The following is a 13,637-nucleotide window of genomic DNA, read 5'->3' as shown; positions in this document are numbered from 1 at the left end:
AAAAAGCTAGCTAGAAGTAGCAATATAGCTTGTAAAAGTAGCAAAAAGCTAGCTAGAAGTAGCAAAACGCCAGGTAAAAGTACGAAAACGATTGTGTAAAAATAGAGAAAGCTAGCTAAAAGCTGCAAAATGTCGGGTAAAGTAACAAAACGCAAACTAAAAATACCAAAACATCAGGTAAAAGTAGCAAATAGCTAGCTAAAGATGGCAAAACATCAGGTAAAAGTACCAAAATATTTTATAAAAGTAGCACAAACTAGCTAAAAGTACATAACATTAGGTAGAAGATTAGCTGAAAGTTAAAAATAGCAATAAATAAATAAACAAAAGTAGCCAAATGCTAGTTTAAAAAAGCTAAAGTCTAACTAGCAGCTGAAAGTAGATCCAGTAGTTCCAGGCAAAAATAGTAAAAGTAACTAAAAGCTAAAGTAACAAAAGGGTAGCTAAAAAGTTAAGGCAGTGCAATTATAGCAAAAAGCTATAAACAACAGAACAGTACCTAAAAGCTGTAAGTAGCAGAATGTAGCTAAAAACCAAGAGTAGCATTGCAAGCTAAAATTAAAACTATTAGCTAAAATAGGTTCAAAAGTAAACAATGTTTTTAAAGGAACTGAAGAGAACGTAATTCATTTTATGAAGAAAATCTTTGAAAAAAAGGTAAATATTTTGAAAAGTATGAAGGTTACAAACCCAAAGGCACAGCACCGATGTCCTGAATGAGCTGAACGTTTGGCTGCGTGGACGGAGCTGAATCAGCACTGAAGCATTAATAACATAACCAGGGTTATGACACTGTCATTAAAACGTCTGTTTTAATAAGGGCTTGTGGTGGCGTCTATTACCTGGAACACATTACTCATTTGTTTTAAACATGGAACGTAAAGTTAAAAGAAGCGGAGTGTAAGGAACCCTTTAAAAAGCTGAAACATTCTTTAATTCATAATTGTGTGTTCCTTCGTGCGTTCCTGGCGTCCTCTAGAGCATAAAGCAGTTCCTGCTGCTGTCCAAACGCCGCTCCGCCCTCATCACTCAGTGCCTGAAGGACTCCGAGACCAGCAAGCCAAACTTCATGCCTCGACTCTACATCAACAGACGTCTGGCCATGGAGCACAGAGATAATCCGTCTGTGGACGCCAGCTGCAAGAACGCCGTGTTCAGTCAGGTAGAACGTCTGAGTCGGGACGGGAAGCAGCTCAGGTGTTTCTGTGGTTTCATCTGGGCGATCTTCTCTCCTGCAGGTGTATGAAGGCCTCAAACCATCCGACAAATTGGAGAAGACGTTGGATTATAGGTGCGTCTTCTCAGCCTCGTTCCTAGATGTGCTCGAACCAGATTATAATCTGATGTAATCTGTCTCCTCAGGTGGCCCGCTCGATACGATCAGTGGTGGGAGTGTAAGTTCATCGCTGAGGGAATCATCGACCAGGGAGGAGGATTTCGGGACAGCCTGGCGGACATGTCGGAGGAGCTTTGCCCCAGCTCGGCCGAGTGCCCCATGCCTCTGCCGTTCTTCACCCGAACCTCCAACCAGGTAGGCTCCTCGCTCCTCGCTGCCGGACGCCACGATCAGGCTGACCTCGCTTTTCTAAGACTGTCGTCCGCTCGTCCGTCAGGGCGCCTTAGAGGCCAGAGACTACTACGTCCCCAACCCGTCCTGTAAGGACTTCCACAAGTACGAGTGGATCGGTCAGCTCATGGGAGCTGCTCTCAGAGGAAAAGACTTCTTGGTGAGCATCACGACAGAAGAACGACGAACGTAGACGAACTCTGCAAGAGAACATCTGTCAGTACAAAAAGTGGTGTAGAGGATCAACAATTCATAAAAACGAGGTTTATTTTGGCTTTTATAACATTCAAGACGGCTTTTGACTCAAACTTTGGAGTTATTTATTGTAATAAGACGGCTCATTTACTGCTGTGGGTGCTTTATTTAAATGTTTGAGTAATTCTTAGTAAAGGTTTGTGTTTTTATAGGTTTGAACTAGTATCATAAATGGGTTTGAACAGTACAAACTCACATTTATTTACTTGTTTCTCATAATTACACAGAAACTTGGGATCAACAGGATTATTCGGGTTTACATGAAAACACAAACAGTTTCTCTCCTAACTTTCATTTACTGCACAGGTTGAATTTTCTTCTGGATATTTAACGGCTCTAAACTCGTTTAGTTCAATAAACCAAACTCTGCATCAGAAGTTTAAACGTTTCCCCTCGTGTGGTGGTTAGCGCTCGTGTTGCTCATTCTGCAGGTGCTGGCGCTGCCCGGGCTGGTCTGGAAGCAGCTGACCGGAGAGGCCATCAGCTGGAGCAAAGACTTCCCAGCAGTCGACTCGGTTCTGGTGAGAGCGTTTAAGTCGCAGTAGAACCCCTTTAAAGAAGACCTTACCGTTCCATACTTTCCACATTGAGCAATTCACTCTCAGACTGCAGGTTTACTTGTGGTTCCTAGAGTTTCTAAAATGGGAGGCAGAGCTTTGAGTTTTCAGGTTCCTCTCTTGTGGAACAAACGTTCAGTTTCTGTCTGTGAAGCTGACGCATCGTCCAGTTTTAAGACTTTCCTTTTTGACAAATCCTATAGTTGGGATCAGCACAAGTTTCCTGAGTTATCTCTTCATTCTGCTGCTATAGGCTTAGACTGCTGGACTGAACACATCTCCCGACTCTGCTGCTGTCTTTTCTCTCCATGTTTGACTTTGTAATCATTTTATATTTTTATAACCATGTTGCTGTAATCCGTTATCTTTCTTCTGCACAAACACTTCCTGTTTATCAAAGTTCATGCTCAATAATCCAGGTAAAAAAAAAAAAAATCCAACAAAGTTAAGTCAGGTGCTCTGGACTGTTTCTTTTTTTGTTGCGACGTTTCGTCCTTCATCCAAAGGACTTCATCAGTCCGAGGAGCCACAACAAACAGTCTTATAAGTAGCTTGAATCAGCAGTGTGTCAGCAGTACAACACTGGACTGGTTTAGGTCCTACTTAACCGAGCGTACTTCTGTGTCTGCCTTGGTGACCATGTGTCCTCCTATGCTCCTCTTTTGTGTGGGGCTCCACAGGGCTCAGTCTTAGGCTCCCTCCTCTTTACACTGTACCTGCTTCCTCTTGGCTCTATTTTTAGAAAATATGGGATCCCCTTTCATTGTTGCGTAGATATATGTGCTGCTGTTGTTCGGCGTGTTGTTTTTGTACTATTAGTGCTTAGCGTATTCTTAGTTTAGCGTATTTCTTAGTTCATATCTTAGATCTTATTACGGTTTTCTTTACAATTTATACTTTTGTTGGATGTAACTGGGACCCTGTGTACACAATTTCGTTCCACCACATGTACCACATACGACGCGAATGACACTAAAGAAACCTTGACCTTCACCTTGATGTGTCCCGTTAAAGAAAAAGGACTCTAACTCTCTGGCCCCTCTGTTTTCACGTCTGGAGGACATAAAAGCCTGGATGGCTGTGAACTTCTTAAAGTTCTTAAAGGCCAACCAGTTTGATGGTGAGAAACTGGTTTCTGGAGACCGCCTTCTCCCCCGTCGACTCGTCTGAGGCAGCCATGGCCAAAGTGGTTCAATTATGTTTTGAACCACTTTTGCGGGGGGAGAGGGTGGACTCCAGAAACCAGCTTCTCACCATCAAACTGGTTGGCCCACTATGTGAGTGTCCTATTTATAAGACTGAGTTTGTTGTGGCTCCTCGGACTGATGAAGTCCTTGGGATGAAAGATGAAACGTTTCAAAAATAAACCATCCAGAGGACCCGACTTAACTTTGTTGGACTTTCTGTTTAGTTTGATCGTCAGTAACTCCTAAAACACGAACGCTGATCGATCCTGTTTGGTTCCTGACGGCCTCTAAATGTGTCGTCAGGTGAACCTGCTGGAGGCCATGGAGAACATGGACAAGGAGACCTTCGAGTTCAGGTTCGGGGACGAGCTGGTCTACACGACCCCTCTGAGCGACGGCCAGCTGGTGGAGCTCGTCCCCGGCGGCGGCAACGTGTCCGTTCGATACGAGGACCGCAAGGAGTTCATCCGCCTGGTGGAGAAGGCTCGGCTGGAGGAGAGCAGGCAGCAGGCGAGGCTCCTCGTGTGACTTCGTCCCTCAGCAGCTGAAGTTCAGGGTTTGACTCGATGTTTCTGTCTCCGTGCGCCGCAGATCGCAGCCATGCAGGCAGGACTGCTGAAGGTGGTTCCTCAGGCCGTTCTGGACCTTCTCACGCTGCAGGAAGTGGAAAAGAAAGTGTGTGGAGACCCGGAGGTCACCGTGGAAGCCCTGAAACGCCTCAGTGAGTTTTCACGTTTAAAAGAAACATTTTCTGTCGTTATTCAAGACGAGGGAGAAGTTTTGTGTTTTTTTTAGTCCAGAATTTCAGTAAAAGACGAATGAAACTTTAGTTTGGTTAAACTTAGATTTTAGTCATTTTTATTATTATGTTTAATAGCTTCTCAACATTACTACGTTTGTATCTTTTGAGTTTAACATCCAATAAAAGTATTTTATAAACACAGAAAATGTGTTTTTTAACAAATATTTTATGTTTTTTGTAGTTTTCACTCATTTTTAGTCTCCGATGTTTCTGCTAATCAAACATAAATTTAAATAAACATTTAAAGTACCTGAACGGTGTTTTGAATCGTGAAGTCGTTTTTATCCACCCATCAGCCATAACATTATGACCACAGAAATGTGAATAGCATAGGATCAAATATGAAATATGTTTAAAAATATTTTTGTAGAAGCTGAAAACGTTGATTTTCTGTTCATGGCTACTCGTAGCAAACCTCCAGGTGTTTAGTGCAGCTACTCCTCCACAGGTTGGGGCTGTTTTGTTTCAAACATTCGGTTTTAAAGTATTATTTTACGAGCAGCTCGTACAGAAACGCGTCGTGTTGCTACGAGTAAAACCAAAGAAACAGAAACTGGTAAAATATTAAACCACCATCCTGCTCTTCCCACAGCGCGCTATGAAGACCTGGAGCAAGGCGACCAAAGGATCCAGTACTTATGGGAGGCGCTGACTAGCTTCACCAACGGTATATCATCTCTTTTTTAATTATTTTTATTTTTTAAAGCGGTGATCGTCTTTAAGAAGAAAATCCGATTTCAACCGGATGTTCTGCTTTCAGAGGATCGCAGCAGGTTTCTGAGGTTCGTGACGGGTCGGAGTCGTCTCCCTGCACCGATCTACGTCTACCCGGACAAACAAGGGTGAATCTTATGTTGAACTGTTACTGCGGCGTGGTTTGGTTGTTATCAGGGAACGGTTTAGTTCGAACGCGTGAGTTTTCAGCGTCGTCTTTGTTCCCTTCTTCAGGTCCGAAACAACCGATGCGCTTCCACAGTCGTCCACGTGCTCCAGCACCCTTTATCTACCCAACTATCCAAGGTGAGGCAACGTTCATTCATTCTCATTTCCTCTTTCGTGGACTTTGTTTTGTTTATTTAAACCTCCTCATGTTCACATTATTCTGTTTTTTCATCCGTGTCTGCCATTTATGCTGCTTCGCTCACGGAATAAAATGTGTCCGGAGCTGCAACACCTGCTCCAGCTGTGGTTTTAAACTGGTGGCTCATGGGCCACTTAGTTTGTCAGAGGGGGGCTTTTCTGGCCAGTAGGGGCGACACTATAAAACTAAAAATATATAATTAATTTGAACATTTATTGATATTTTTACATTTTAGGACAAAATAAAAGAACATATTCATGTAAAAAAGAAAAAAATATACAAGTTTTGATAAAAAGTTAAAACACTGACGAGTTATTAAGTAATAAATGGTAAGTTAAAAAAGTGTGCATCAAAATTAGGACATTTTGTTGGCTATGTAATTGTGACTTTTTGTGATTTTAAAATAGAATATAACAAACTTGTATTTACTTTTAATTTAAATTAAGTTTTATTTTTCTCATTCTTCTTCTTTTTTTTTTTTTTTTGATTGACTCATCATATTTCACGTTGTAATATTTGTCCTAAAATTATTCCAGAGAGTTTCTGGTGGATTTGAGAGAAAGATCCACGGTGGGGATGGATAAATTAATGTGTTAGGATTAGATTTTCAGAAAAGTGTCGCAAAAAAGAAAAAAAATCTGCAAAAACGAGCTTTTTCTGCTGTGGGTATAAAAAACAATAAAATAAATTTCATGTTCGTTTTGGTCAAAGCTTGAAAGAGTCGCAAACGAGGGACCAAGAGTCACATGTGGCCCCAGAGCCGCAGGTTGCAGACCCTGCTGTTAATCCAGGGGTCTACAACCTGCGGCTCTGGGGCCACATGTGACTCTTTAGTCCCTCTGCAGTGGCTCTTCAAAGTTCAGTGTTTTAAATTTTTAGCTTTATAATGTCGCCCCTACTAGCCTGAAACTCCCCCTCCAACAACTCGAAGTGGCCCATGGGCCACCACTTGATAATCACAGCTGTTTTTAGAGCAAAGGTGACAGAAATGGTTGTTTTTGTCGTGGAGGTTGCAGCCTCCTGCGTTAATCCATCTGCTCAAAGGTCGCCTGTGCTTTCGTTCTGTTTCTCCTGCAGTGCGAAGGTTTGCGAGGAGAAGCTGCGTTACGCTGCGTACAACTGCGTGGCGATCGACACCGACATGAGCCCCTGGGAGGAGTGACCAACAAAAACCAGACGCCGAGTTCACCGCCACATCCCCACAACCACGTCTTAGCAGTAGCTGTATATAATAAAGAGCTGTGTAGAAACAAAAGGGACTCATTGAGAGTTTTATTAATTGTTGTAAAGACAGACCTTTAGTTTAACGTGTAAAGAATAAAATATTTACAGGCCTACGAGGAAAGTGGAGCTGCCCCTTTTTTTTTTATATATTTTGCTTCCAAGAAGCAGATTTTCAAGCAACAGTTCTTCACAGTTTCTAAAGATATTTTGCTGATTGGGTTTCTTTCTCACTCATTTTCAGTCCATTCCCTGAATGTTTTCAAGCACATTTTTTGTTGTTGTTTTGTTAAGCCATTAGAAAAACATTTAATTAGACTATAATTAAAATAAAAAATTAAAGCTTTGTCTTAACTACGTTGTCATAAATAAAGAAAGGGCTGGTTTAAAGCAAATCTTTACAATTTATTTATTAGCAGCTTGTTGCAAAGATACGACGGAGAAGATGTACGATTTATTTTTGCTTTTTTTTTTTTTACAAAACGTTAAAACAAATAAAATATATACATACAAGCATCTACCTAAATAAAATTCAGATTAAATTTACAGATGAAAGTCATAAATATTGCTAATAACATTTTTGACCATGTTTAAGATCATAGTTGCGCTTTTATTTTACATCTGCATCTTTCTCATTCCAGATGTATATTTCATATTAACATGCGTGAGCTGTGCTGCAAAAAGAGTTCAAATGAGCGCCGGCTGCAGTGCAGAAAACAAAAATAAAATTGCATATAATCTTAATCTACCTTTAGATCAATGTTTTCAAATGAGTATGTTGTCAGAAATAATCCTTTTAATAATCTTTGAAATTGACATTTTTTCTCTGCTGGAAATCCTTTTGTATAAGGTTTGGTCTCACTGTGCAGCTTGAAGAAGCCCCTTTTAAATATAACATTCATAAGCAACATATGGCCCGAGGGCCAAAAGTGGCCCTTAGATGAACTTATTCTGGCTCTTAATATTCCTAATTAAATAGTTTGATGAACACTTAAATTTTATTAAAACGAGCTTAGACAAATACAAAACTATTGGATTTAGATGGGTGAAAACTTATTTATTTTTTGCCTTTTTGTTTGTGTAGGGAAACATACTTTTACCAAGCATGCCAACTATGCCACTACAAGAAATCTAACAAAGTTCAGTCAGATCATCGGGACTTTTTCTTTGTTGAAACGTTGCGTCCTACATTCAAAGGACTTCGTCAGACCAAAGAGCCACAACGAACTCAGTCCAACAAGCACATTCACATTGTGGGCCAAACGGTTTGCTGGTGAAAAGATGGTTTCTGGGACCCGCTCTCTCCCCCGTCGACTCCTCTGAGGCAGCCATAGCCAAAGTGGTTCAAAACATCAAAGTTCATGCTCAATAATCCAGGTAAAACAATCCAGCTAAGGTAAGTAATGTCATCTGGACAGGTTTTTTTTTTGTTTTTTAATGTTTTGTCCTTCATCCAAATGACTTTGCCTTGATACAATAAGAAATCCAGACCAATAAAATTAAGTTTTAAATCACAAAATTTTAAACTATCTTTTTTAAGCTTTTGACATGGATAATTAAAAAATGACTCAATCTTGAAATGTTATTTTTTGTCACTCATTTTGTCAGGCAGGGGTCACAAAATGTTTGAAGTAGAAATTATAAAAGGTTATGACTATCAACAGTTTAAAATGTCATAAACATTAAATTTAAAAATAAAACAAAACATATTTGTTCGTTTGTTGCAGAGGCTTTGGTTCATTTAAGTCAATAAAACTTGACATTTATATCGCCATACAAGGTTTATTTAATAGGAATAAAAGTTTTTTGGTTTTCTTATTTAGTTGAAAACGGTGCATAAATCTCGCCGTGGTGTCAAATCTCGCGAGAACTCGAGTCTTGAAACTTTCCCATGAGCCTTAGCGGTTCCTCTTTCTAGCCGGCGCCTGAGAATGGGTACGCGTTTTCCTTCTTTACTCGGAGGCAGAATCCTTCTCCATCTAATGCTTTGACGAAGAATAATGCGCTAAATGGTTTGCCTTTTTAAAGCTAAATGTTGTAAAAACATTTGTACCTCAGAATGGATGTTTAGCCGCGGTGGATTATGCGTTAAAGAAGTAATTTCCTGTGGTTGAGCGAAATATTTCAAGATGGCTGTTCTCATAGCCCTTGCAGTTAGCTGCTAGGTGCTGAAAGTGTGTTTCTGCGCTGGTAATGTTGCCGCTGGTGGAGTTTTCAAATGTTTTTAAATTAGAGGTAGAGTTTATGTTACAGTCTGTCAGTTTTACAGAAGCCGTTTTGAAAAAGGTTAAAGTTTATTTTAGCGGTCCTTGTTAGCATTAGCTAGCATGTTGATCATGTCGTGCTGCTGCTTCGATACGTTTCAAGGAAAATGATTAATTTTTTTTGTTCTGGAGAGTTTTAATGCTGATTTTATTTAACCGATTGTTAGGTAGATGTGCGTGCATGTTGGACTCTTATAGCCACAGTCTGGCATTATCGTACTTAAAATAGTTAAATGTTAAACCATTTACTATGTATTCAGATATTTTATAAACCTGTTGACGTGTATTTAAAATTTTTTGGAAGCCCGATTCTTCTAAATTTCTGGCCTTACCCTAAATTGCTTGAGTGATGTGATGAAACCTTTTATGCGGATTCTTAAATCACAATGTGGACAAACTACCTTGGAGAACTGATCACTCAAGCACTTAATGGAAATACTTCTGTTGAACATCTTTAGTGCACGAGTCTGACACCTGGTTGTTCTTCACATCAATGCAGGTATCTCAAGGAACAACTGGCATAAACGCCGCAAGACCGGCGGTAAACGCAAGCCCTATCACAAGAAAAGGAAGTATGAGCTCGGGCGTCCACCTGCAAACACAAAGGTGAGAGAGGAGGAGACGGCCTTGGACATTTGCCTAACACAAGTGTGGGTGATGAAAGCTTGGCCTTAGGTGGGACCTGTTTTTGTGCCGTTTTGGTTCAAAGCTTTAGGCTCATCAATGCTGGGACATGTCATAGTTACACTGACACACTTTAACAACTGTTTTTGTGCTGCTTGTGCCACTTGGAAGTTGTTAAAACTGCCCTGTTCTTGTAGATTGGACCTCGTAGGATCCACACGGTGAGGGTCCATGGTGGGAACAAGAAGTACCGTGCTCTGAGGTTGGATTCTGGAAACTTCTCATGGGGCTCTGAGGGTACGTTTTCCCACGTGGCTTTTATAAACGCCTTCTTTGGTGCTGCTTTCTATGAAGATACCATGTCCAGTTCTGCTACTGAATGCAAGTGGTGACATCAGTGACGCTGAGAAAGATCTGTCAATCATTTTTAACATTGTTAGATGTTTTGATGGGGAGTTTTCTAGTTCTGACTACGCTGACTGTTTACAGGCTGCACACGCAAGACCAGGATCATTGATGTGGTATACAATGCCTCCAACAACGAGCTGGTCAGAACCAAAACCCTGGTGAAGAACTGCATCATTCTGGTGGACAGCCTTCCCTTCAGGCAGTGGTATGAGGCCCACTACGCCACTCCTTTGGGACGCAAGAAGGGGGCCAAGCTGGTATGTTTGTTGTCGCTGTTTTGGTTTGATCTGCACATGTTGCTGCCGAAAATACCTTTTATTTTTCTGCCAAGTAAAGTTTTTATATTCTGCTGGTTTGGTGGGTTTATCAGGATGTGTGCAGACAATGTAGTTGTTTTTTGCCTCACAAGGTAAAATAATCTGGCTAAAGTTTATTGTTGAGGGGGTGTTAAAGCTCCCGTCTGATCTGTTCAACGTCTTTCTGTGATGAAAATCTTTGTCAGTTCTGCTACTGAATGGAAGTGGTGACATCAATGGCTCTGAGAAAGACTGAAGTCAGCAAAAAGTTGATACTTTAAAGTTAAAAAGTTCATTGTATCCCTCTGAGAAGTTGTCTTTTTTCTGTGCAGACTCCTGAAGAAGAGGAGCTCCTCAACAAAAAGAGGTCCAAGAAGACCCAGAAAAAGTACGAGGAACGTAAAAAGACAGCCAAGATCAGCAATCTCCTGGAAGAGCAGTTCCTGCAGGGAAAGCTCCTTGGTAGGTCCAACGTTGTTTCAGCTTTAATACAAACATGCATTGTCGACGTTCAAATAGAATCTAAACTGAAGAAATTTTGATTTATTTGAAATTTGGCTCAACAAAAATATAATTTATTGGGAGGGGGTCCTAAATTTATGCTTTTTTTTACACTTTGAGATTTCACACAGGATCGTTAAGTTTCTGTCCTTGAGTCTGTTTGCTCGTGTTTATTTTACGTACCGGTAAACTTGTGGGTAATTTGGGACTCCTGCTGATAAATCGTTAAAAACTTGAACAAAAAAGATTAAATGAAACAGATCCTGGCTTTTAAAATATTTTATATACAAACCTTTTGTGATTCTCACTAAAGGTCATTTAAAATTACCATAAAGCAACTTTGTTGGTTCAGTAAGAAACAGTTTTATACATAAATATTATTAACAACCAAACTGATATTAAACTAATGAAAGCATTTTTATTGAGTTGTGCATCTGTTTAACCTGCGTGTTTAAAAGTTTCCAAAGAGCACTGGATTCCAGTTCAATGTTTTTTACACGTTGCGTCTGATTTCCTGTTCTCCAGCCTGCATCGCCTCCAGACCCGGTCAGTGCGGCCGGGCAGACGGCTACATCCTGGAGGGCAAAGAGCTCGAGTTCTACCTGAGGAAGATCAAGGCAAAGAAAGGCAAATAGATGTACAGCTGTTTGATACGCCAATAAAATTTAAATGTCCCACACCTGTGACCCGTTTCTGTCCTTTCTGTTACAAAATGAGTGAGCTGCGTTTAACTCAGTCCTTCTCAAATAGTGGGGCGTGCCCCCCTGGGGGGCCAGGGGGGCCGCATGTGACCCTAGAAAACATGTTTTTTGTTTTTGCCGCAGGGAGTATTTTATTTTTTTTTAACCATTCTCATTTTGTTGCGCGTGTTTGTAATAATAAAGTTATGAACAAATATGGCTGCCTTGTGGTTTTGGGAGCCATGCATGAACCGTGTCTCCTCTGCTGCTGACACGATAAATCACCTCCAACCATCACCTCCGCTACTGTTTTTATGTCCATGCGCTATGGACGTCATGGCATGCATGCTACAAAGAGTAAACTCAAGCGAGAGCAACACCTGCCCCCTTTTTCCTCTTGCGCTGACAAAATGTTTTTGTTTTATTGATGTTTGTCAAAGTACAATTTACAGAAGTAATGTCTTGATAAATGTTAGGATTCTATTCTTTGCTAACAAAATTAATTCACCTCAGTTAAGCTGCTGTTTTTTCATGCTCTGGACACTTGCACAGCGCACATGTGACAAAGAGTAACTCGATGCAAGAGTGACACCTGCCCCTCTTCTTTCATGTTGACAATTTTTTGTTTGTTTTATTGACGAGTGCTCATTGATCCTGTCTTAATCATTTTGATTTAAAAAAAATCAGCATAAATTGTTTTATTCATTTTTGTTTTGTAGGTCAGTGTTTTAATACTCCTGAGTTAAAATGTTGCTGACCAATTTGAATTTATTATTTGATTACATTTAATTTTATTTTTCAGTATCAAATAGTGATAAATGTTTAGTTTAAAAAAGGATTTTTTTTTTCAGGCAAATTAATGCACTTTAAGTTGTTTCTGTTACAGACTAAAAAACAATGATAGTTATTTCCTTGTAAGTTTATCTATTTATATATATATTTTTTCTTTAATGTTAAGGACACAATGTTAGGCAGAGGTGTATTTATAAGAATTTTATAGACACTACAGTCGCGGCAGAGAGTTGGGGGGGGGGGGGGTGAAATGTTTACTTCTTTCTGGAGGGGGCACAACAGAAAATAATTAAGAAGCACTGGTTTAACTGAACATGAGTGGATGTACCTTTCATCATGTGCACTTTAAAAAAGTAAAACGCGACCTTTAACCTCATCGTTTGCAGTAAATGCATTTGTCTGAGGAAATCCCAAGTTAAAATGGACATTTACCAGTAATGAGACATCTTTAAATGCATTAAATGGTTACCTCTGTATGTGGGATAATTTATTGGCTAAATTGCTTTTTCCCCTCATTTGGAGCAGCAATGTTTTCAAACAGGAAGTGGGTACCACTAGTAATTCTTAAATACTTGGGTATTTTGGGAGACTGCGACGAAGTGAAGATTCAACGAGTCTGCTCCTTCCTTAGATGGAGAACTTTACTAATTGGCTTTTCTATGTATGTGAATGTTTCTATAAAGCGCCCTGAGAACTTTGTTGAGATATGGCGCTATATAAATAAACTGAATTGAATTTGTGTCTCTTGAGCCTCATGTTGAAAACTTGGTAAAGTAACAAAACAATTTCTTTTTCAGAGTGGAGCGTCTTAACTGGAACACTTTGTAAACTACTTTCCTTCACTCCATTGACCACAGTGACCTTACTGGTATTTATTTGAACACTCCTACAAGCACTTTGCAGATGTTGGATACTGTATCATGGTGCTCTAAGATTCATAATTGGCTGTAACTACCGTACCGATCATTGCACCTTGTATTTATTGGTCATTAGCATCATGTACTCACTGGTACATTTTCATCTTTAAATCACTTCTTGGTCTGTTGCCTTCATACATTTCCTCTTACATGTCACTTCTTGAGTGCAGCCGCAGCGTGCACTCAGGACATTATTACATGCAACAAAGTTCATGCTCAATCATCCTGGTGTCAAATCCAGTCATTCTCCAGTCAGGTCATCTGGAAAATGTATTTTCATAGAGACATTTCGCCCTCTATGAAGCCCTCCAGATAGAGGACGAATTGTCTCTATGAAACAGAAACTGTCCAAATGACCTGACAGAATTATTGGATTATTACATGCATTGTTCCCTCAATGTGGACCAATCTAGGCAAAAGGTCTTTCATTCATTCATTCAACCTTTATTTAAACAGAAAAGTCACATTGAGCCTTGAAGACTCAT

At 40.1% G+C, this 13,637-nt stretch overlaps 2 protein-coding genes and 2 non-coding genes across 5 annotated transcripts in view; all 4 read left to right on the top strand.

The window, feature by feature from the left end:
* The window catches only part of hectd3 (HECT domain containing 3), a 13,837-nt gene extending 7,150 nt beyond the window's left edge, over nt 1–6,687 (top strand). For both annotated transcript variants that reach the window (XM_037681890.1, XM_037681891.1), the window contains exons 10-20: nt 980–1,162; nt 1,239–1,291; nt 1,363–1,531; nt 1,614–1,727; nt 2,254–2,343; nt 3,870–4,076; nt 4,158–4,287; nt 4,961–5,035; nt 5,129–5,210; nt 5,317–5,388; nt 6,527–6,687. In XM_037681890.1, coding sequence (XP_037537818.1) covers nt 980–1,162; nt 1,239–1,291; nt 1,363–1,531; nt 1,614–1,727; nt 2,254–2,343; nt 3,870–4,076; nt 4,158–4,287; nt 4,961–5,035; nt 5,129–5,210; nt 5,317–5,388; nt 6,527–6,611 — 1,260 coding nt within the window. In that variant the 3' untranslated portion in view covers nt 6,612–6,687. The remainder of the gene's footprint in view (nt 1–979; nt 1,163–1,238; nt 1,292–1,362; nt 1,532–1,613; nt 1,728–2,253; nt 2,344–3,869; nt 4,077–4,157; nt 4,288–4,960; nt 5,036–5,128; nt 5,211–5,316; nt 5,389–6,526) is intronic.
* A 1,846-nt stretch (nt 6,688–8,533) lies between these two features.
* On the top strand, nt 8,534–11,442 carry LOC119414778 (40S ribosomal protein S8). The gene is made up of 6 exons (XM_037681889.1): nt 8,534–8,605; nt 9,434–9,540; nt 9,756–9,855; nt 10,048–10,223; nt 10,595–10,724; nt 11,289–11,442. The coding sequence occupies exons 1-6, from the start codon at nt 8,602–8,604 to the stop codon at nt 11,396–11,398; spliced, it is 627 nt and encodes a 208-aa protein (XP_037537817.1). The 5' UTR covers nt 8,534–8,601; the 3' UTR covers nt 11,399–11,442.
* Nucleotides 9,582–9,691, top strand: LOC119415315. The gene has a single exon (XR_005187048.1). It is a non-coding gene; the product is annotated as a small nucleolar RNA SNORD46 (small nucleolar RNA).
* LOC119415314 lies at nt 10,444–10,512 on the top strand. The gene has a single exon (XR_005187047.1). It is a non-coding gene; the product is annotated as a small nucleolar RNA SNORD38 (small nucleolar RNA).
* Nucleotides 11,443–13,637: the final 2,195 nt, after the last annotated feature.

The sequence above is a fragment of the Nematolebias whitei genome, chromosome 9, assembly GCF_014905685.2.
Source record: "Nematolebias whitei isolate Nwh7 chromosome 9, NemWhi1, whole genome shotgun sequence".
NCBI lineage: Eukaryota > Metazoa > Chordata > Actinopteri > Cyprinodontiformes > Rivulidae > Nematolebias > Nematolebias whitei.
This window is presented reverse-complemented; position numbering and strand designations above follow the sequence as displayed.

Bases quoted from the DNA above. Each gene is read 5' to 3' on its own strand.
- LOC119414778 (XM_037681889.1), top strand. The intron at 9,541-9,755 runs GTGAGAGAGGAG...CTGTTCTTGTAG, and splicing joins GTCCACCTGCAAACACAAAG to ATTGGACCTCGTAGGATCCA. The intron at 10,725-11,288 runs GTAGGTCCAACG...CCTGTTCTCCAG, and splicing joins CCTGCAGGGAAAGCTCCTTG to CCTGCATCGCCTCCAGACCC.